The 23,954-nt window shown below is 32.2% G+C and overlaps 3 protein-coding genes across 4 annotated transcripts; all 3 read right to left on the minus strand.

Annotated features, from left to right (window-relative positions):
- Nucleotides 1-541: 541 nt before the first annotated feature.
- On the minus strand, nucleotides 542-5,327 carry LOC132713655 (sarcoplasmic calcium-binding protein-like). The gene is made up of 3 exons (XM_060696304.1): nucleotides 5,180-5,327; nucleotides 1,553-1,662; nucleotides 542-1,067 (listed from the first exon to the last, which is right to left on the minus strand). The coding sequence occupies exons 2-3, from the start codon at nucleotides 1,651-1,653 to the stop codon at nucleotides 629-631; spliced, it is 540 nt and encodes a 179-aa protein (XP_060552287.1). The 5' UTR covers nucleotides 1,654-1,662; nucleotides 5,180-5,327; the 3' UTR covers nucleotides 542-628.
- A 2,184-nt stretch (nucleotides 5,328-7,511) lies between these two features.
- Nucleotides 7,512-10,067, minus strand: LOC132713656 (sarcoplasmic calcium-binding protein-like). Its single transcript, XM_060696305.1, has 3 exons — nucleotides 9,940-10,067; nucleotides 9,580-9,697; nucleotides 7,512-8,587 (listed from the first exon to the last, which is right to left on the minus strand). The coding sequence occupies exons 2-3, from the start codon at nucleotides 9,678-9,680 to the stop codon at nucleotides 8,149-8,151; spliced, it is 540 nt and encodes a 179-aa protein (XP_060552288.1). The 5' UTR covers nucleotides 9,681-9,697; nucleotides 9,940-10,067; the 3' UTR covers nucleotides 7,512-8,148.
- A 6,797-nt stretch (nucleotides 10,068-16,864) lies between these two features.
- On the minus strand, nucleotides 16,865-21,691 carry LOC132713658 (sarcoplasmic calcium-binding protein-like). 2 transcript variants are annotated; one of them, XM_060696307.1, is made up of 4 exons: nucleotides 21,587-21,691; nucleotides 18,788-18,817; nucleotides 18,038-18,151; nucleotides 16,865-17,495 (listed from the first exon to the last, which is right to left on the minus strand). In XM_060696307.1, exons 3-4 carry the CDS (start codon nucleotides 18,136-18,138, stop codon nucleotides 17,048-17,050), a joined length of 549 nt encoding a protein of 182 aa, XP_060552290.1. In that variant the 5' UTR covers nucleotides 18,139-18,151; nucleotides 18,788-18,817; nucleotides 21,587-21,691; the 3' UTR covers nucleotides 16,865-17,047. The 2 variants fall into 2 exon arrangements, with proteins under 2 accessions (XP_060552290.1, XP_060552289.1); XM_060696306.1 differs by lacking the exons at nucleotides 18,788-18,817; nucleotides 21,587-21,691 and adding an exon at nucleotides 18,435-18,502.
- Nucleotides 21,692-23,954: the final 2,263 nt, after the last annotated feature.

Consider the following 23,954-nt stretch of genomic DNA (forward strand, 5'->3'; position numbering starts at 1 on the left):
ACGTTACTGACTATGCTATGTATAGATCCACGTATTTTCAACGTCTATCATTAAATTATGGAACAATTTGCAAAATGTGTAACAGACCTTCACCGAAAGATTTAAGTATCATTTTAAGAATTTTAATAAAAGCAGTAAACTTTCCTAAGATTATACATGAAGTTGAATCGGATGGGTCATGGGCGGTTTATGTGTCTGTTTCATATGCTGTGTACGTGCTCTACTCTTGCCAACTTTAGATATGATGATTTATTTACAAAGAAGCACGCTCTCTAGCAAGAGCTTGTTTTTGTCTTAAATAATACACGGGGAGGTATACCAATAGTTTAACAATTTGTCTGAAGTGTCACCATATATTTTACGGTTCTTGTCTGAATTAATATACAAGTACTGCACAAATCGTGTCATAACTTAAGGAATAAAAATAAAACATAGTTTATATTGATGGTCTTTATTTTTTTACCAGTAACAAACACAATGATACACAAATAATACTTGCAGAATATTTATATTCTTAAAAAGATATTTTATCCTTTTTATAAATCTTTAAATGAACAAATAATTTGTCTGAAACGTTCCTTTCAAAGGTATGTAATCTAACTATATTTTATGTCCGCAAAGATCACAATCAGACACCTGACTCCAGACCAGTTTTCACAAGGTCTTCTTTTGAACTGTCTTCGCAAGTTGTAAACTGAACCAAAGCATCTACGAAGACGCTCCTTGGAATCTTTCCATCAACTGGCTTAAAATCATGGAAGAACTTCTTGTCTAAAGACACATTATCATGGCCTAATGCCTTAAAGGCATTCACAAACTCTTCTTCTGTAATACCCTCTCCACATAAATCTACCATGCTAAACACTGTGGTAAAATATTTTCTTCTTTTTTCGACATATTTATCTTTGTCGGCCTTGAAGTCGTCGTTCTGCATTTCAACAAACTCATCTTCAGTAATTGGACCAGGTTTTCCATAGAATACGTTTTCTGACAACAATTTGTCCATTGTTTCAATAACCTTTTTCTTTTGCTCTGGATCCAAATGGTTAATCGCAGCAAATCTTTCCCTTAATAAAAAAGAAAAGTAGTCAAACATTTTCTACAAAGGAAACATTGGCAAAACAAAATGGATTAAGTAATTACTCAAATATCCTAAAAGAAGTTAAGACGTGTGCAGCATTTTCTAAAAATGTGCTGAAAATATGCTACAATAATGCTAAAGTATCTGTTGATGTACTATAAAAATATAACACTTTTGTCCTTGTTATTCAAACATACTGTTCCGATATCAAAGAAAACTATGAACGTAACTTTGTCACAAATACAAAATGTAATTAGATTCTGTAAGCCCGACTATATAATGTAGTAAACATGATTCCGCCAAAAGTTTTCAGTAATTGGAATTAATATGCTGTCGAACGATCGGTATCATTGAAAGTCTTTATGCATACAGAAACCACCCTTATATTGTTTACTACTCATAGTGTCAGTACAGACACATGTATGTTTCGTTCAATAAAAGTGTGTGTCAAATTTTGCCTTTTTTACTTACTCCTTTTCTTTTACGTCCTCTCCTGAAAGTTTGTTTTTATGTTTTACATCATATAGCCTGAACCATAGTCGCCATTTACTTTTCAAGTAATCGTTTGCCATGTTTATTTTCTACAATGTACAAAATGTAATTCACTTTAATGAAAAGATATCATTATTCAATCATTTAGACTGAACTATAATTGCCATTTACTTTTCAAGTTCTAGTTTACCATTTCTGTTTTATTCAATATACAAAAATGCAATGTGTTTCAATGAACAGATGACAATTTTGCTTCATTCTAATGAACAGATGACATTTTTGCCTCATTCTAATGAACGATTATGTTTTTGCTTCCTTCTTCTCTAATTGTTTACATTGTTTATTTTATTCATTATACAATTTGCAACATACTTTAATGAACAGATGACACGTTTGCATCATCCTAATGAAAAGATTGCATTTTTGCTTCATTCTAATGAACGACTTCATTGTTGCTTAATTTATTGAACAGTTTGCATTTTTTCCCATCTTCCTAATGAACAAAATGCATTTTTGGCATCAACTGCATGACTAATATAGTCGCCATTTACTTATCAAGTAATCGTTTACCATGTTTATTGTCTGCAATATACAAAAGACAATACACTTTAAAGAACAGATACCATTATTTGCATCATTCGGTCTGAACAATAATTGCCAATTACTTATGAAGTACTAGTTTACCATGTTTACTTCCACAATTATACATGTGCATATAAAGCAATACATTTTAATGCATAGATAACACCTGCTATTTGTGGCTCATGCCATGTTTTTCTAACATGAAAAAGTGCAAAAGAAGAAATATTCTATATTCAAAGATATATTCAAAGAATATAAAAATATAACTGTAAACAACCATATGTATTGCAAATGCACACGAAGTGATCTTCATCATGTTTATCACGTTCATGTATCATGGAAAACAAAACCACAAAAACAATCGGGAACCTTAGTGACCCACACGGCCTAAAAAATGCAAGTCGTGGGTCAGTTGGGGGCAAATGTAAGATTCCGTCCTGAATGTACAAATAGTGAGAGAAAACACAGGCAATAGGTAACATTGGTGACCCACACGACCTAAATGAAAATACACGTGTATTTCATTGGTCAGATGGGTTTAAATGAAAGAGACTGTCATTAATATAATGCACATTTCTTTTGTGCGTGACAATGGTGTAAAGAACGTATTAACACGAGTATTCTATAATTTACTAACTTTTTCTAAATCATTAAGAATCTAACATATTCATGGCGTTGTCGGAGACAATGCGACAATAATATTATCTGTCACGTGTTGCAGTCCGGATATATCTGTCCCTCGGACGTACCCGTACATTGGGCTGTGACGTGGCTTGCCGCGTTGAGTTGCCTCTTATGAGCGGGTACCCCAGGAACGGATATTCCGAGCTGAACCGCTAACAAATGTCAGATATTTGCTATTGCAAATTCTTCCAAATATTCAGTGGATGGGTTTCCTCTATAATATACTTGTCTTATATGTAAGAAAACATATATTGTTCTTCCATATGTAATTATTGAACAGTTACAAAGAAAATATTATCGCGGTGCAACAAAATCATGTCTTTTGCGGGGTAAAAAGTGAGACAATCTCACAGACTTGGTTATTCTTTTAGATTTTGTACCAGTAATCATTTTTGTGCCAGAATGATTATTCTAGGCGTGTAAAATGACCTAAGAAAAGAAAAGCGTTTAATCGCGATTAATTTAACATGTTAAATCGGGTTTAAAAACGTACTACTTATCAAGTTAAATTTAATTTTAATAAATTTAATTTTAAGTACATTTTCATATTTTTTTCCGTATTGAGTGTTCAAGGTAAGATTTTAAAATTTTATGTTTTAGACCTTTGGGCCTCAGTGGAGTTCTTTAAATGTCTTAAAAAGATGCTCGTTGAAGTAGTAGACAAATATGAATAAAATGTTTTAAAATTGTGAAGAAATTTAGGCTATAACTAAAGACTTTATGTATTTTAACAATATTATTAGTCGCCGGTAGAAACCGGCGACTATATTTGTAACAGTTTAATATTATACCTATGGTAGGAGAAGCCCTTAAAATCTGAAAATAAAAGCATATCAATCATTGAACAATTAAAGACAAAAATTATTTTTCAGTAATCTCAAAAATTCAAACATATGATAACTTTGCTCAGTGAAATGAAATATGCACATATTGACATCTTAAAAAGCAACATTACAATTTTCATAAAATGAATCAATAACGTATCCCCAAAGGATCAGTCATTGAATATTAGGGTTACTTTTACTTTTTTTCTATGCGTCAAGCATTGCTATTTTATAATATATAAATCATGAATTATATTTGAAATGACACTTTAAAATTATTTGGTTGTTTATATTTAATGAGACCTATTATATTACATTATCTTATCTAATTATAAACAAATTCTCCCTGGTCTTTTCGTAAGAATCACGTGACTACATGTTTATATATGTTGTATATCGTTATAAAATCTATTAATAGTAACAGATTGCTGATAAGCAAAAGGTGTGGTAGCTGATAAGATGCAAATCATTGTAATTCTGTACAGATAATTACATAAGGGATTTTTTTTATTAATCAGTTTCATACTTTATATCATTGGAAAAACCTGTTTACTCATATTTTACACATTAAAAATAAATTTTCAAAACCTTTTCCTTTCTTTTTGGTAACGGGTTAAACTTGGCCCTTTCTGTCAAACTTTCGACAAGAAAATTCAAAAGTTAAGTTTAGGTTGAACATCCCAAAATAATTTTATGCTTAAGAGGCACTTTATTGAAATATATAATGGTAATCGTTGATTTCGGTATATTCCGTCTGTTTCCGTCACGCAGGTTTCCAAAACGGTATGACGTTAGGGTCCGGAATCGTATTAGATACATAGAAAAAAAATAAAATATCTTTGTGTTGATAGTTTATCGCACTGAAAGGCAATTAAACGTTAATTTTTGTATATCGTATGTAACGATGGGAATTCATGTATTGATTTCAACTAAATTATATATTTTTTCTATAGCTTATAATAATGATGTACAACACTTTTACAGTTAAATTGTATTGTTTCATGAAATAATTAAACATATATATTTTCATAGTCACTTTGCAAATATTCGATGATCGGTAATTATTTGTGGGTAATTATCTGAATCAGAACTAGTAACCTATACAGATTTCAATGTATGGTACAAAAGTATATGTATAAAGTACAATTACAAGAAGAATTACCAGCATATCACTTGCCTTACAAGCCTCAGTGGCAATTAAACATTACTCAAATCATTGTTCTTCTTGTTTTTATACTTGAACCATTAAACTTATATTTTCTTATATCTATGATAATACAATCATTTTTCTATCCGGCGACTTGATGCTTTAGCATCAAAATCTCTACTTGTTATTATTATTGCTACGTTAATTAAATTAAAAAAAAATAAAACGAACAAACGCATGAATTAATTTATGAAGTATATTGATGAATAAATGTATGAATGAATGACTTGACTAAACTCGTTATGTTAAGTTTAAAACAATAAAATATTTCAATTATCGACGAAAAAAAAGAAGAAATTTCCAACGTACCTTTCACGTATCTTATTAAGTTTCACTAACAACTATCAGGTCAAAACGCGGATCTAGTTTGCGGAAACTAGGACAAATTTGTTATTCATTGTGGCAAAAAAAGCAATCCCCGCACGTAGCTACAAAATGAAACAGAAGTTTAAGATAATATCATGAAATGTAGCGTTGCTGTCCGGAGACTAGGTGATATTTGTTGTTTGTAATGTTGTAACGAATTTTTTTTTTTTGCAATTTCTGCAAGTTACAACTTGATGTATACGTGTGTACGAATTGATGTGTTGAAGTACATTTATATTGCATATAAAACCTTTCCTTAAAGTCTAATATCTGAGGTGGCTTCTGGTTTGAAACAGGAAAGTATATAATCTACTCATAGTACCAGAAAAAGACGGGTTTTTTTTTTATTTATTTGGTGTCTTTCGGACATGAGTTTACGGGATCGTGAGCGATTTTGGTAATCTCGTTATTTTGGACAAAACATAATAAGTCATTTATAATTAAGTAAATTTCTGTGTTAAAGTAGCTTTTCATTTGAGAATTAATGAAATTTTAAAAGCAGTGTAAGATGTTTAATTGGAGGAGCACGTTTCACATAATTATCTTAAATATCCGAGAAATATTAACTCCTTTGAACCATTTAATAATTTGGACGTGTAACTTACTTTAAAAAAATCTTTATATTATTAAACTAATTTTAAATTGATTAATGGAAACCTTACTTATATTCAGGTCTTTCTGTAATTTTTTATATGTGATAATAATTTATACCGCTGCTGCTGGGTTTGGTATCAGAAATCTTACACAATAAATTATTTGCAGTAAAAATTAAACACGCTGCTTTGTTTTCTTTTCCACTAATATCTCGTTTACTAGTGAAAATACACTTAGTTTTTTTATATCGAAATTATGCCTAAAAACATGCAACACTGATATGCCAGAATTGCTTGTTTACTGGAAAAAAGTTTTTGCTATACATATTTTGTTTATTTATAATTTTACATGTTTTATTGGGATATGTTCGTCATTCTCTATTTACGTGGCACTTGCATGCTAACTTAATATGCCGCTATTATTCACTGTAATTATTATAAAATGATGCTTATACGTTGTTTCCTTGATGTAAGTCTAAATTGAAAGTTTGTAAGCTTGAAAAATTGGATGTTCATAGCAGTTTTTGTTATTCTCTAATGTAGAGACATTCGGATAACAAACAAAATAACGAAACAACGAAATAAATATATAATGCCCCGTCTTTTTTCCCCTTCCATAAAAAACACAAAATGTCAAACTTTGAACATAATTGCAATGACATTTATTGTAAAACATGAAAGTGTAATTATTATACTGGAATTTGTCTCATTGTATAATAAAGAATGTGAGGCCGCAACATTTAGTAAACATATGTTTGTTATTTAGCACAATCCATTTTTATTTCCCAATTGCAATTTATTTGTTGGGGATCTACTACAGTTTACGGAATGGTACTTATACCTGATATTATAATTTAGTTTTATGTATGGAAGACAAATAACCGTTTTCTTAATAATTTAGATATTCTATACGAAAATGTCAACCAGCAGTTTCCAATATACCAATAATTAAGTATCAGGCAGTATAATTTATATTGTAATTGTCAGATTTTTGACGGCCATTTTGTACGCTATCTTGCATGGTATGCTTTACATTCTTTTGTATCTTTTCAAAATAATATGACAGTCCAAATTACAGGACCGTAAATTCCTCGATTTTTTTAAGGAATGGCGATGTATTAATGATTTAGTCGGTGCTAGGGAGCGTAGACCATGTTTTCATAACATTTAATGAATAGGCCCAATGAAGAAATCTTTATACAATTATTTATCTTTAATTGCTCTTTCTATTCCCCTTTTTCAGAATTTAATAAGTTTCTAGTTAATTTGAAATAAAGCAAAACATAATAAAGGAATGTACGAAACATCTCGTTGGAGATAAGCATTGAACATTTGATTAATCACAATGCACCCCATTAAACTATCTCTTTTGATTACAAACTTTTTATTTAATAAATCTCATCACAATGAATATGACACTTTAATATTCAATTATTTTATATTTTAATAGAGGTTCAAAACGTTCGTTAATATGAATCTTTATTTGGATGTGCATGTTGAGTATATGTACCTAATCAACATGCATGTACTGAGGAACAAGTCAATATATCATCAACGACCTCCAACAACCGTGGCACGGCGATCTGTTCACCTTCGTAAGGAGTAACCAAAAATAAGTGTGTGGTTTAAATTATTACATAATTAAGGTCGTAGAGATCAACAATATACAAGAAAGAATGTCAAAAAGTATAAAGAGTTTATTGAATTAATTATATAGCTGTACTTAGATGATTAATATTTGAACTAATGAATGTTACAACTTGTATTCTGACACAAGGATATTTGTATACTAATTTAAACCATACATTTGTCTTAAATGAGTATAATAATAATGCTGTAACTTATTAAAAGTTTCGCTATAATTTTAGTGCTTCTATTTTTTGCCAACACATATAAAAGAATAAATTGGTCACAGTACACATACATGATTAATTATGCTACTTTTGAGAAATATTGCACAACGATTTTTTAAGTACATACATATCTAGAAACTTTGGAAGCATCATTAAGCTTACGATATATCATTTAGAACATTATTAAGTTTTGTATTTTGATTTAAAAAGTGGTTATTGACAATTCGCTACACCATGTATAGGTTAATGTTACACGAGATAATTAAAAAAGCAGCATCCAAATTTTCAATGTCTAAGTAAACATATGATTATGAATGTTACATAGACCTGTAAAAATCAGTTTTGACAAAGTATGTGTTAGGCTAGTCCATCACCGGAACACAGACTGACAGACATTTCCTGATAACGAAATGTATATCGTGAAATGCAACACTAGAATCAATTACTTAAAATGCAGTGTTAGTGTTTACACGCCGGTTTCCAGGCCAGTTTTGACAATGTCCGGTTTAGAGCTGTCCTCACAAGTTGTGAACTGGACCCATGAATCGATCAAGGCGCTCAATGGCACTTTTCCATCGACTGGATTGTACAAATGATAGAACTGTTTATCAAGCGCTATGTTATCGTGGCCACTGGCTCTAAATGCGTTCACAAATACTTCTTCAGTAACACCCTCTTCGGACAAATTCATGGTCTGGAAAAGAATGGTGAAATAATTTCGTCGTTTAGCAATGTATTGCTCCTTGTCGGCTTTAAAGTCTTCATCTTGCATGGCTACAAACTCATCTTCAGAGATCGGTCCCGGCTTTCCGTAGAATACATTTTCGTTAACCTGTTTATCTATTGTCGCCATCACCTGTTTCCTTTGGTCTCCCTCAATGTGGTTAAGTATGACGAATCTATTCCTGAAAAACAATGATCTTGTTAAATTAAATGGGAACAGAACAGTTGTGTGCTTGTTTATGTTATTTTCATCATGATACTTAGAGGATATTCAAGTTTTTTCTAGAAATACAGGGTTTATTTTCATCGAGTGGTATAAAAATTAATATTTCATGAGTGGCGGTACGAAGCCACAAGCGAAATATGATTATTTTCATATCGCCATGATGAAAATATTTTTCTGTTTATTATATTCAATCTTTTTTATATTACATTTTGAAAGACTTCCCCTAAACATTCTGTATTGGCTGAATTCAGAAGAAAGTAGTCCAGCAAAAATCCAGTGAAAATACGGAAAATATACTTCACTGCAGTGAAAAATATTTTTTTTTCAATGACATACAGAAAATAAAACTCAATATTTCAATATTTCTCATCATTTCATGTATAAAGTATACAAGAACGTTGTTTTATTCTCTATTGTAGGATAGGTTGCTGATTAAATAAAATAGTTGTTTAGATAGACTTTAAAAAATGTTTGATCAAATGGTATCTGGCGTGAAGTTAACTCAAATGTAAGTGTACCTTAATTTGATTGATGATATGTTTTCGAGACTTTAGACATTTTTGTTTACTTATTGATAGTAAAAAAGTTCACACAAAATATAATTAAAACACGCATATATAAGCTGTGTAGTTTTTCTTATTAAAGAAAATCATTTATAACTTGTCAACATATTCGTAAGAAATTGAACAAAAATCTATTTTACAATGATAATGCGTATAATAAACGTACATTATTTTGTAAAACGATAAGGTATACAAATATATTATCTTGCCACAATAACGTAAAAACCAAAGACCAAGCATAAAAAAGTTATGTTGCGATGAAAATATAGAACTTCTGTTTATAGAGAAAACGTACATTGTTTTGCCAAACAAAAAAGTGGAACACGCAAGGAAATAATATGTAAAAAGAATAGATTATTATGTTCAATTATGTAATTGTACTTACTCTTTTGCAGTTATATCATCATGCGAAAGTTTATGTTTATGCTCTGCATCGATGGCCCCAAACCACATTCTCCACTTGTTCTTTAAATATTCATTCGCCATATTTATATACTTTATATCTGTTAAATAAATGATATTTCGAATGTAAAAAAATGCATATTAAAACAAGTGTATTATAAGTGTGACTAAAAAATGTGCAAAATATTGAGTATGAAATTATTAAAGAATATTGAACTCTTATAAAATTGCTATAAATGCAATTATGCACAGCCTAGCACCATACTTAATGATTTTCTTTTCAACATCCAGATAACAATATAGAATACAAAGAAACATAATAAAATTAAATTAAATGCGTTACCTGTTTAAACAAGTGGTCTGTTTCCCGCTCACTATAGAACTGTTTTATATTACATACGTCCTCTTCGTTCGAAAACAATGTATGCGCATGCGCGCAAGTTTATAAGTGTCCATACGAGTATTAATCAAAATCACATAGCTATATTTAAATGTAATTAAACAGACAATCGAGACGATTTAGGTATTGTTCTGTTGTAACTATACTACGTGTCGTTATGTTAATTACATAAATAATTAATAGAGGCAAGGACTGGATATGAAAGCATACATAAGCGGCAATAAAGTGTCAAAAAATTAAACAAAACAAAAAACAAAAACGTTGTTCTTCACCTACGGATTCAAATTCGGGCCGTTGCAAAGTGTTCTAAGTCAACAAGTCAACATCCTTCTATATCGTGATAATACGTTGTAAGACAATAACACAATAAAGAAATCATTGAATTAAATTTAAACAAAAAAATGATTTGCCCTTGTCACCAGCAGAGGCTGATCATGGTTTATACTGTTGGCGGTTGATATAGCCCTAAATCTTTGACTGAACTATTCAAAATGCGACGCAAAACAAATCCGTTTCACATTGCTTACATAGCAGATAGGGGATAAAGCACGACTTTAAGACTTACAGACTTACAGACTTACAGAAGTGTTGAGAATTGAGTACCGCTCAACCCGGTGCTAGGGGGCGTGAGGGATGTTGCACTTATTCATTATCCCTCATGTACAGACTCTATCAAACCGAGTCTGCAATTCTCTTGTAATTTTGTTTCCAGATTTTTATACTTCACAACAGCAGGTGTCAAGTGCTGTGTGACAGCTGTAAAAAGTCGACTTCACTTCAGTGTTGTTATATTTTTCTGGTCCTTCGGGATCATCGATGCCAGCACTATTAAGTGTTGAGAATTAAGTACTGCTCAAGCCGGTGCTAGGGGGAGTGAGGGATGTTTCACGTATTCATTATTCCTCATGTACTGACTCAGTCAAACCGAGTCTGCAATTCTCTTGTTATTTTGTTGTGATTAATGCTTCCGTATTAGATTTTTATAACGATTAAATTGTATTGTTTTGCATTTTCAATGCTTTGTTTAACATTAAACTTGCTGAATATGTAGTTTGTATGCTGAATATGCTGAATTTTGTCCTGCTTTTAAATTTGAAGCAAAAGGGATTTCAATATCGAAATACAAACATTGAGTTACCAACCATATAGAGCCTGGCAAGAAAGCTCTAAAGTGCATACTGGTCTGGCATTATTCAGATGGTTAAGGCCCAGCACTTTCAGAAGTTCTAGTGATTAAGTTTTTTTAATGTATCAAATTGTTGTATCAAATTGTCACTGTAAGATAATTTGTATAGTTAAAGAAATTAGTTTTCAAAATACACGAGCACAACGATAAAGGGACATCGTCAATCATGTTTATTTACAATTGCATCTTTTTCTGAACCCTTTTTACATATATTGCACTTAATGCCTAGCATACAAGTGAAATCAAACAACATAAAATGTTAGATATTTGAACTAAGAGTCATTACACTTAATCACAAATGTCTGACATTTTGTTTTTACAATGGAATTTATTTGTTGTCCTTTTTATGATTGTTTTTCTCCTTAATTATTTCTATAATCGTAATTTGTCGCATATTTTGTAAAAAATGAAAAATCCAACTATAGCTTTTTTAGCTTTATTCATGCACTTAAAGTTAACCTCTAATGTTTGCATAATGTTGGCTTTGAAGCTTCAGCAAAGCTAACGGAAATTCACAGCTGCATTTTTTTTTGCCATTTTCGTCAAACTCCAAATAAGATCTATATGATGTTCCGAAATAGAAATTCCTGACGAATGTCCAATCATGTGATCCATATCTTTATTTGGAATACCTCGATGATAAGCACTAGCCCTCATCAGAAGTTACTATTTATTGACATTTTTTTTTATTCAAAGGAAGACAATTGTTGTTGACTGGAACCAAAATGTTGTCTAATGTATAAGGTGCAACATGGCGTTTGTTTATCTATGAATTAAGATACAATAAAAAAAATAAACCAGTCTTCAAGTTATATTTTGTTCAAGGTTTTGTTTGTATTCATGGGTGCCAAAAAAAAAATATAACTAGTAAAATGAGAAATGACTGCGTTGTTTATAAAGAGTAGTGTTGTCATATGCTTCCAAATACACTTTCTTGTCCTTCGGGAAAAGGGTACTTCGATAAAAGGGCCGTTCGATAAAAGATTAGTTCGACAAAAGAGACGTAAAAGGGACCATACAATTATAAATAATTCTCATAATAGCTTACGTCGGTGCTGGCGTGTGGACGTGAGAGATATTGTACAATAATTCTTTGCTGATGTTTCTTTTCCTCGCTGTCCTGAACATAAGTGATATTTATAATCTGTAATGTACAGATATTTGGACATAAAAAAACCAGAAAGAATAAATCCCCATTTTTTTTCTTTCTGCAATAAAACATCAAAAATGTCAAATATTAAACATAATTACAATGACATTTATAGTGAAAGGTTAAAGTTAAATGAAATTTATGCATTATGTTATATTATTACATTATACTTGTCTCATTACATAATGTGAATAAGTATAATTATCTCGCTGTAACTTTTAGTTAACATATGTTTGTTATTTAACGCAATCTACAATGTACGTTGTTTCGTTTGGACAATCGTGATTTTTAATTTCGTCCCTACCTGCGATGCACGATGGTACGATGACACGATGGTGAAAACACGATGGTACGATGGTGAAAAGGCGATGGTACGATGACACGATGATGAAAACACGATAGTAGGATGGTGAAAACACGATGGTACGATGATGAAAAGGCGATGGTACGATGACACGATGATGAAAACACGATAGTACGATGGTGAAAACACGATGGTACGATGGTAAAATCGCGAAGTCGCGATGATGCGATGGTGATTGGCAAAGTTCTTTGTAAAACCAATATCCCACACATTGTAACTGTTAGTTTGTGCATTTTTGAAATAAGATGTAAACAAAAGATAAAATTTACCACAGGCTCGTACATCTTAATGGAACTAGATGATTAATACATGTCTTGTCCGACGAAAAAAGAATAATTTAAGTAGGTTATCATGCTGTTATTTTAATAAAACTGCAACGTTTTATTTTTTAAATATTGACTGAAATTATAATAAACACACACGTTTACTTGTTGCAAGTTTTGATAGAACAGTTATACGCTTGGTTTTTTTGTTTTAAATCTTAATCCGGTATAATATACATGTATAAATAAAAGGAGACAAAAAAACCCAGACCATATCTTGGTTATCCGGTTTAACGGGTGTGATTATTACGGAATGCCGTTAGGGCCATCGCCTATGAATGGTTTGATCTGAAACGCGATACTCGACAGTACGATGATGAAAACGCGAAATCACGAAACTACGATGGTAAAAACGCGACAGTACGATGATGAAAACACGACAGAACGATAACGAAAACGCGAAAATACGACAGTACGATGATGATAATGCGATAAAATATCATGTATTCATCATCGTACTTTCGCGTTTTCACCATCGTAATATCGTGATTTCGCGTTTCATCATCGTACTGTCGAGTTTTCATCATCGTACTATCGCGTTTTCACCATCGTACTATCGCGTTTTCATCATCGTACTGTCGTGTTTTCATCATCATACTATCGCGTTTTCACCATCGTACTGTCGTGTTTCCATCATCGTACTGTCGTGTTTTCATCATCGTACTATCGCGTTTTCATCATATTACTATCGCGTTTTCATCATCGTACTGTAGTGTTTTATCATCGTACTATCGTACTGTCGTGTTTTCATCATCGTCATGCGCGTTTTCATCATCGTACTGTCGTGTTTTCATCATCGTACTATCGCGTTTTCATCATCGTACTATCGCGTTTTCATCATCGTACTATCGCGTTTTCACCATCGTACTGTCGTATTTTCATCATCGCATCAGCGCCTTCCGATGTACATATACATGCTCATAAATAAACAATCGTAAATAGATTTATGAATCAGAATAAATGTTTACCTTCAGACTCCGAATCCGACATTTTAATTGTCACATGGAGGGTAAATTCTTCGCAATGCGTATGCGCATCGGAAGGCGACAGTACGATGGTAAAACGCCATAGTACGATGGTGAAAACGCGATAGTACGATGATGAAAACACGACAGTGCGATGATGAAAACATGACAGTACGCTGATGAAAACGCGACAGTACGATGATGAAAACGCGATAGTAGGATAATATTAACGCGAAAGTACGATGATGAAAACACGACAGTACTGTGATAAAAACGCGATAGTGCGATGATGAAAACGCGATAGTACGATGATGAAAACACGACACTACGAAGATGAAAACGCGATAGTACGATGGTGAAAACACGGCAGTACGATACTACGATGATGAAAACGCGAAATCACGAAACTACGATGGTGGAAACACGACAGTACGATGGTGAAACACGATAGTTTATCGCCTTTTCATCATCGTAGTATCGTACTGTCGCGTTTTCATCATCGTACTATCGCGTTTCATCATCGTACTTTCACGTTTTCACCATCGTAGTTTCATGATTTCGCGTTTTCACCATCGTACTATCGGTTAACGCGTTTCGATCTGATCAACACATTCATAGGCGATGACCCTAACGGCATTCCGTAGATTATAGGGGTGTTTATATCTGTGTCATTATAAGGGTGTTTATATCTGTGTCAAATGAAATGTTAACAACCGTCAGGCCTCAGTTACGTTATGGAAAGTTGTGTAAACAAATATGATCATGTTTTTATAGCCGTTTTGTGTTGCAACTATTTATTTGTGCTGATTCGCTACAGTTTTTGAATTAGTACTTTATGGTTATACAGTTGACACAAAATTTTGATATTTTGTATGTGCTTTCTTCGCGTATTTACTTCATGTATTAAGCACCGAACATACTCTAAAAATGTAAAAACATCTTTGCTTTTGATTGTCAGATTTAAAATATTATTCATTTACATGTCATTAAAATATTTATGTTCATAAGATGACGTCTCTTTTTTCTCATCGGTGTTTCGTTCTCCTGTATTATTATTTTTTTATCCTATAAAAATGTGACTTTTTCACTCTCAAGGAGGTTTTTAATTTTAATAGGGCATTTGATGGACCGTTTAACGTTTGTAACAGAAAACCAGCCTGCATATAACATACTTGTCATGTATGTTTGCTGTTGCATGTCGGAAGTGACATTAGCCTTATGACTATAATATTACCTTAGTTATAGTCTCAAAACATTTAAACAAGTTTTTACTTTTTTCACGTATTAATTTCAAATTCTGCTGAAGTCGGAGCTACGAGGCTTGAACGCTGGCTTACCGCTGCTAGGTGATGTGAACGCTGCATTACCGGTGCTAGGAGACGTGAACGCTGCATAACCGGTGCTAGGAGGTGTGAACGGTGCATTACCGGTGCTAGAAGGCGTGAACACTGCATTACCGGTGCTAGGAGGCGTGAACGCTGGCTTACCGGTGCTAGAAGGCGTGAACGCTGCATTACCGGTGCTAGGAGATGTGAACGCTGCATTACCGGTGCTAGGAGATGTGAACGCTGCATTACCGGTGCTAGGAGATGTGAACGCTGCATTACCGGTGCTTAGAGGCGTGGACGCTGCATATCCGGTGCTAGGAGATGTGAACGCTACATTACCGGTGTTAGGAGATGTGAACGCTGCATTACCGGTGCTAGGAGGCTTGAACGCTGCATTACCGGTGCTAAGAAGATGTGAACGCTGCATTACCGGTGCTAGGAGGCGTGAACGGTAGCTAGCGAGGGTGCATATACCAATGCCTTCCATTAAAAAGCTAATATGAAGACTGTGTTGAATTTTGCTGTGTTGGTCTTCCTTTAATTGACTGAGTATTCAACTTACGTGTAAGAAGTTGCTTACAACATATCTACATATCTATTATACAAACTTAAATCATAAACTGAATGCAGTATAACATGTAAATCTTATTTCATTTCACTGTTGTTTACTCACACACTACCACTACCACTCATGTGACAACAGGTTCACATAGATCCTATCCTATGATTCTCCGTGCATTGCATTAGACTTCACATTATACCGTATATTATATAATAAAGTTGGCACATATTAGTTGCATGGACAACTGCTTATATAACGTAGCGAAACGGCTTTGTTTACTTAAAGGATTCGAACATTTTAGAATGAACTTACGAATGGTAAATGTTAAGGTAATGAATTTAAAAGTTGTCATTCCGTTTGATTTGTAAATAGATGAATTAATGGTAAACCGAGACCCTTACCATCCTTAATGCCTTGATATGGACTTGTCCATCTTACAGTCTGGACACAACCATTCACAATTTTAGGTAAAACTCAAAATAGGTAATGACAATATAGCGAATAGAGTAGACCGTGATCAGAAGAGTTAGTTGTCAGCAGAAATGTAAGGGTTATAGAGGCAATGTGTATATGTTTAGTGAGAGATGTTAAATTTTTTGAACCTTGAGGATTATCAAGTACATTGTATATCATCATTGATGTATTAATGATATTTAAGATATCATTTTATTCTTTTTGTTGTTGTTTGAATCAAGTATTCATTATGATACATGAAAACTGTTTGATTACTCTTAGGAAAATGGTTCATAATCACTGTAAATTCTGGCTTAAACGGTGCTAGAGGGTCGTTCACCGTTGGTCGTCCATAAATAGAACAGGTAAAACTAATCAAACCTGCAACATCTTTTTCATTCTTTCAGTTTTCCATTATATCTATTTTGATGGCCACAAATTCCTAATAACAAACAATGATATAATAATAACAAACTTTCTATATAAATCCAATGTACTTTCTAACATAAGCATGCTTGAATATACACCAGTAAGTCATTTATACAGAAGAATAATTTTATTAAGAATGCAATAGAGGATAGAGTTTAGAAAAATATACTACACATAATACTATCAATATTGCATGCTGCTAATATCCATTATTTAACTGAGAAAGGTTAAAAGCGCAACTCGCACAGTTGCCTAGATTTCTTTAAAGGCGCGACAGTTTCTCGTCTTTATTTACAAATCAGGGCATTTTTCCAGTGTTTCTAACAACATATCTGCCTTTGAATCATCCTCGCTAGTAAGGAGATGTACCCATGCGTCAACTATACTATCCGTATGTGCCTTGCCGTCTCCATTATCAAACACATTAAAGAATGACTTCAGCCACTCATCGTGATTAAACCCAAAGGCTTTGTAAATATTTGTGTATTCTTCTTCAGTAAGATATCCCTTGCCTTCCGGATCAATGACTGTGGCATTCTCAGTACACGCTTTTCGCATGATGTCCTCAAATTGTTTCTTATCCGCCATAAAGCTTTTGTTTGTTGACTCAATGAACTCTGCTTCAGTCACAGGGCCTGATTTGCCATGGAAAACGAATTGGTCCCATTGACTCTGTGAAGTTTTGATCGCCTTTTCCTTCTCTTCACCTTCCAAGTGGCCTAGCTTCAGGAAAGTTTCTCTAGAAGAAAAACAAAATATATACATGTAGTTAAACAGATTAAATCGTTAGTAACGTGATCATGACAGTACAAAATGAGCATGAACACTGATTAGCTGATTAATAATACATCCTTGAACTCTATTAGTCCAAAAGAAATAACTGTATGCATGTTGTGAAATTACTTTGGTTTCTTGACCCCTTTATTTAAATGTATTGAAAATCAGCAAGTTGCTCTCGATGGATAGCCCCTATATTCATGGTTTATTAAGAAGTAAAAAATCTAAGGCACAATCAGATTTGATGGTTAAAACCTAGCAACTATTGCACTAAAGTATAAAATTTTAATAATTTCCTAGAAAATAATAAGTCATAAAACAGCATTGCTGACCGCGTGGGTATAAACCCTGTCAAGGGCAATCCGTTGTTTCCTTGAGCAAGAAATTTTACATTCATTGCGTAGTAGTCCTGGTTGGTTCCAGGAACAGATTCGAGAGTGTTTCAATAAGCTTACAATCGAACTAAAATAAATTTGTATAAATTAAACAGTGGATGATACTTACTCGGTTCGCTTTTCATCCTTTTGTGTTAACTGTCCTGTATGCTCTCTATCCACAGATTTAAACCAGACTCTCCATTTCCGAATCAAATATTCATTAGCCATTCCAGATGTATATCTGATAATACAAAAAAGTGTTTTCTTCTTTATCTTTAAACGGAATAAATCTTGATCGTACAAATTAAGTTATGTATGTCAGATGTCCAAAATTAAAGTGGAATGGTCTACCGTGGGAAGTATTTCAAACATTGATAACATTTGGAAATTCTTTCTAAATAGTTCTTGAAAAAAAACTAAGTGATTAAGTATGAACATTTATATAATGAGTTATAATATTTTGTTCTAGAACAATTCGTTATCTGTTAAACATGAGAAGTCTTAAGATACTCATTTTTTATTACCTTGAACCATATTTTGCTTCTGTTGCTGTATGGTAATTAGTACAGTTGTACATAGTGACAACGTATTTCTATGGAAGATATTCTACTTTGTTTACATTTTGCTACCTTTATGACAAACTATTTCACATTAAGCGCTACTTTCTTCAAATGACAAGCCTTTAATGTGTTCTTTAACCATTTTAAACGTTATGAATTTCATATTAACACTTTAAAAAATTATTCGTTTCTGAGACAAAATGTGCTTTTCAAGAAATAGAAAGAAAGAAAACAACCTAATTTCATCTGTAAAATTCACTGGATTCTAAATCGTAATAAGATATCCAAGGTTAGCTTTACAAAAAAACATCACTTACCGTTCTTTCACTAAATATCCTTTTTACGCTCTGAATAAAGTGAACGTATTAAAATCTGATAGCGTAAACAATCTTGTTGCCAAGAGAAAATGCTTGTAAATACGTATTGAAAAAAGTACATGTGGTTTCGATAATTCTCTGTAACTTCTCTTGGCGGTTTTCCAGCTATCCTGTTATCTGCATCAATCTAAGTAATGATTTAAAAAACCCACATAAATCATAACCAAAATGCGTCAAATTTCATTAATTATTTAAAAACTTAGTTTTAATTTGTTAACAGAGCGGGTTTACGTGGTCACCGTTACACAAAAACTGCAAATGATGCTTTTTGAATGTACTTTTTACTGTACCTGAACTCGATACGGCAATTATAGCAAGGTAAAAATTGTCCTTATTGATTGATACACTCTATTTGGCAATTACAGCAAGGTACGTTGTCCTCATTGATACACTCATGAGTCATTTAGTCGACGGGGTCGAAATTAAATGTGACACCAGCACGACACGAATTATATTGACAATCGAAGGTGTAAACCTTATTCTTGTAGTTTTTAATGATTTTAATTAAGCGCGGTTATATGGCGTAAAAGACAATCAACAAAGAATGCATTTTACCGAACACGACAAGTACCATAACGTGCACGAGGAACGCAAGCGCATAAGCTATACGCTCGTACCGTTCAACAAGGATTATTTTGAACGCAAATACTTATTTTACTTATAAAAAGTGTGCAATATTGGAATAACTATACCGTATGTAAAATGATTGAGTAGCTCCCGAAATACTATATATAGATATTTTAATAGTGCCAATTAATAATTCGTTTAATAAAATGTTACAAGACTCCCACTATATGCATGTGGCGTAAAGGACAAAATATATATAAATATTGGACCAAGTTAGCATCCATGTCGACAGGAAAATTCCCAAATTAGTGTCAGATTGCTGCAGTTACGACAGAAATATTTTTTTCTCTAAACATAAGTAGGTGGAAAATTTGGTTAGTTTATTTATATCATGCAAATATTAAAATTTTTATTGCAACATAGGCTTTATGTCCATTGACTGGAAATTCTATCAGTTAATTTGGATTCGTTTCCCCATTTTATGAAATATTTTGAACAGTTAAAAATGACCTCTTCGGAAAAATACATGAAAATGATTTTTTTGTTTGTTTGTTTTTGTTTTGTTCAAAATATCTCAAGTTTGAAATTAATGAAATGATTTCGTATTATAGACATAGTCATCACACGGAAAACCCAAATGCCATACCATAATAATAATAATATAAAATTTATAAAGAACAATCCTATGTCAAAACAGTGTGAGACACATCAGATCGGACATACATGAAATAAAATTTCATAGGAAATTAAATTTCTTTATGTTAATTGTTTATAATATAAAACAATATATTATATAGTGCAACTTCATGTTTATATATATTATAAAGAGCAAGTTCGTGTTATAATTGTGAGAAAGAATGGTAGCTGATGAAAATATCCCTAGAAATTGTTTTAAATTTTGATTTTATTCATTATCATAAGCCATAATGCTACAGATTTAATACCAAACGTAACTAAAAAGGCAGACTGGTTCTAGGACTTGCCTTTTGGTCATTTGTAATTTGTAACCCAACCCCTATTGAAGTATGAATGGAAGTAGGGGAAAGTGACATCAGTTTTTACTTTCTGCTGTCCTAGAGTGGGGTTGTTGAAGTTGCTTTCACAAAAAGGTTAGTGGTTGTAGTTTAAAGTGTGCAAGAACAACTTTGCGGGAATAACATAATCTCAATGATTCACATGTCTGTATGTGGATATGCTGGACTCAACGTCATACTAATCTCAGGGGGTGGGCTATAACATGTATAAATGACTGGTGAATAAGCTTAAGTCATATCAATAGAAAGCCCGACGTTCTTTCATTAAGGGGTGAAAATTAAATCTTCTTGTATATACATCATCACATTCTAAAATTTCAAAGGTGGACATTTTCGTATTGAAAGAAATAATACCTCATGGATTAATTCATGTATATGAAATGTCGTTTCATGATGAAAATTTTATGAAAAAGTTATTAAGTGCAAACCCTTAAATGAGTTAGCACGGTAATTTTGTTATAGTAACCGACCGGTGGATACGGTAAAAACAAGTGCTTTATAGGAAGGCCTTTGTTGTTGTCACAATTTGATAGAAGTATATGTAATAAATATTATAATATTTACTTTTGCAAAATGTATGGAAATAATCAATTTCTGTTTTGACATATTTTCGTAATGATACAGACTAAGCTGCCCCTGTCTTTCCTGTCGTTTTCCAATAGTTCTGAAATAACTTGAAATTTGAATCTTACTTATAGTTTTATGTTTCTTTGTCCAGTTTAAAGTTATATAAAAATCCAGGGCCTCTTCTGCAAGGGCTTGTCGTACTACTTGCTTTCAACCACAAAATAATAACTTCACAAAACTAATCAGCATCACAAAACAACTTAAACCAAAACAACCAATGTTTACAGATATTTTTCAAAACGATAGCATCAACTACAAGACAAAATCACTCAATAAAACTCTGCAAATATTAACCATATATATCTTACCAAACAAATATAACTCGACAATCAAATATAATGCAACAACAAAAAACAACTAAATACAACCAAAGAACCATGATCAATTAAGATCACCTCAATTAAATTCAACCAAATTCAACAAAACCTGAAAATTCCATTCAAAACAACAATATTGTCTTTTCTAAAAAATAAATAAATAAATAAATAAAAAATAAACGCTAGTGCCTTACCTAAACTGATGTAAATTTCTCCCAAACTAAACTGATGTTTTTTTTTGTATTTCTCCGATCAAATATTTGCTAGCTTATAGATGTACGAGAAAGTCTATACAAAAAATGCGATAAAAATAACTATTCATTGAAACATGATATTTACACTACTGTAGAATTTTTTTTAACTCGTTGTAAAAAATATAAAAAAGATAAAACTCAGGGGCGGCTTCTGAACAGGATTGGCGGTGGGGGGGGGGGGGCTGACATGTTGGTTGCAGATTTTGACAAAAAGGAGAGAAAATAACACGATAGATGAAAAATGTGTTTTTAATCCTGGACCAGCATCGGCAATCTCCTGAAATATTCCGCTAAGTTTATCACATTCTATATTCTATACAGTAACTACAAATGCAATATGAGCCTACTCTTTACCGCCAGCACCGTGTATATGCAACGGGGTAGGTGTGGTAGAAGTGTTCCCTCCCATGTTCTGAGAAAATTTTGAAAATGGTGTTATTTCCTTGACTTTCTTATGCTTTTTATGGAAGCTTTTTGATAATTTAATTTACATTTTTTTTATTTAAAATTTACATCATCAAGTTGCATTATTATTATTATTATTCAATAAGAAATTATTCCATCAATGAATGAGAAAATGTATTACCTGGTGTATAACATTCTTTGATTTTTGAAAACAAGCATGTTCTTTGAAATCTGATATTTTTTGAAACTGTGATTACTAATTTACTATTGCAGCTTTGTTTCGGTCGATGGCTCTTACAACAGTTCACCTAAATGTGAACGAGCTATTGTATATAAGATTTATTTAAGACAAGGAAAGACAATCAGGTTATATTACGCATTATTCGATTTTAATGATTTACTTTTTTTCTAAAAAAAACTGTATATGTTACAGGTAATTTTTGTAAAAGATAACCTTATAAATAGGAATTTTCGTGTATTGGCTGAATTTAGAATAAAGTGGTCGGTGAAAATACGGAAAATTTGTTTCAATGCAGTGACAAATAAATTTTTACTGTGAAAATACGGAAAATAGAAATACGCATTTTATATCATCAATATTTCATTTATAAGTATATAAAATAAATATGTTTAAACCAAGTATGATAATTTAACCATTTAATTTATAGGCTATTCAAATATATTTATTTCAGACTCAAATATTGAAACCATGTCAGATGCTGTATGGAAAAGCTAGCAACTTTTAATGAAGAATACCTTTTCTGTTACCAAGTTTAATGTTTCCACAAACCCTTAGGTTGTATGCAATGGTAATAGTACTATTTCGATCTATCATCCTCTCGTCCAATAATTTTTGCAATATTCCTAAGGGGCGAGTAATCTATAAGACTTAAGAAAACGTAATGTTCTAGTTCTCTCCCCTGGACGCAATATTGCTCTCGTACGAAAGAAGAAAGGTTCATATCGATGAATTTCATTACTTGTAACTTTTTCAATTCTCTTCGTAAAAAGTTATTGATATACATTGTGTAAATAATTTAGATAGCATTTATGTAAAAGACAAGTCATATCCAAAGAGTTAAGTCAAGTCAAAAACCTATACATGTATGTGTTATATGTGTTTGTCAAACTGTAATTATTATTACATTTATGTAATTTTATATAAATCAATTTTGAATAACTGTTCACTTTGTTGTTAACCTTTCATCACCTTGCCTTGGTTTCGAATAAAATCTTGAAAATCTTGAGTTTATCAACTTATTTCTCCACCATAACTTCAATCTTTTTTTTCCAAACTAAACAAGTTTTAGCTGAAGAGACTTCAACGAACAGGTTTTTTAGTACTGTCGCACAATGTCAAAATAAAAGCGACATATAAAGTTATGGAAGCCAGAACTAAACAATATTGAGAAGATAAAAATGTCTGGTTTAAGAGCAGTATTTGTTCTTCTCTGCAAATTGAATGCTTTTTGTTAAATTGGCGATAAATTCAAAATTAAGCGTATTAATTTGTTGACATGTGCGAACGATTTTGATATTTACCACTAAATCAAACCCAAAACGCATTTGCTGCATCAAGATTCGTTTTTAAGTCTACATGTATTTATTATATAAGTTGTCACCTTTCAATTAAAAACGGCATTGCCTTGAGTAGTTATGTACGAGTGTACGTAGTAGAACCAATATCATGACATATGTTCGTTTATAAATGTACATGTATTGATCTTTGCGACCTTGATATGAAATATACATTTTATCTATATTTAGACCTGTCAAGTCTATGGTGTGGCCAAAAGTTTGTAGAGCGCGATTATTTAAATCACTGTAAATAATGGCTAATCACGGTTGTGAAATTTCAAGAGAAACGAAAAAAAATTATTGAGCTGTTTGAAAGCGGATAGCA

This window comes from Ruditapes philippinarum, unplaced genomic scaffold (assembly GCF_026571515.1).
Source record: "Ruditapes philippinarum isolate M1 unplaced genomic scaffold, ASM2657151v2 ctg304_1_1_1_1, whole genome shotgun sequence".
NCBI classification, from domain to species: domain Eukaryota; kingdom Metazoa; phylum Mollusca; class Bivalvia; order Venerida; family Veneridae; genus Ruditapes; species Ruditapes philippinarum.

What these genes read in the sequence shown, in the direction of transcription:
- LOC132713658 (XM_060696306.1), bottom strand. Translation starts at nt 18,487, where the DNA reads ATGTACAACTGTACTAATTACCATACAGCAACAGAAGCAAAATATGGT. An exon ending in GAAGCAAAATATGGTTCAAG is followed by an intron (nt 18,152 to 18,434) that starts GTAATAAAAAAT and finishes TTGTATTATCAG; the next exon opens with ATATACATCTGGAATGGCTA. An exon ending in AAGGATGAAAAGCGAACCGA is followed by an intron (nt 17,496 to 18,037) that starts GTAAGTATCATC and finishes TTTTTCTTCTAG; the next exon opens with AGAAACTTTCCTGAAGCTAG.
- LOC132713656 (XM_060696305.1), bottom strand. Translation starts at nt 9,680, where the DNA reads ATGGCGAATGAATATTTAAAGAACAAGTGGAGAATGTGGTTTGGGGCC. An exon ending in GATGATATAACTGCAAAAGA is followed by an intron (nt 8,588 to 9,579) that starts GTAAGTACAATT and finishes ATTGTTTTTCAG; the next exon opens with GAATAGATTCGTCATACTTA.
- LOC132713655 (XM_060696304.1), bottom strand. Translation starts at nt 1,653, where the DNA reads ATGGCAAACGATTACTTGAAAAGTAAATGGCGACTATGGTTCAGGCTA. An exon ending in GAGGACGTAAAAGAAAAGGA is followed by an intron (nt 1,068 to 1,552) that starts GTAAGTAAAAAA and finishes TTTTTTATTAAG; the next exon opens with GGAAAGATTTGCTGCGATTA.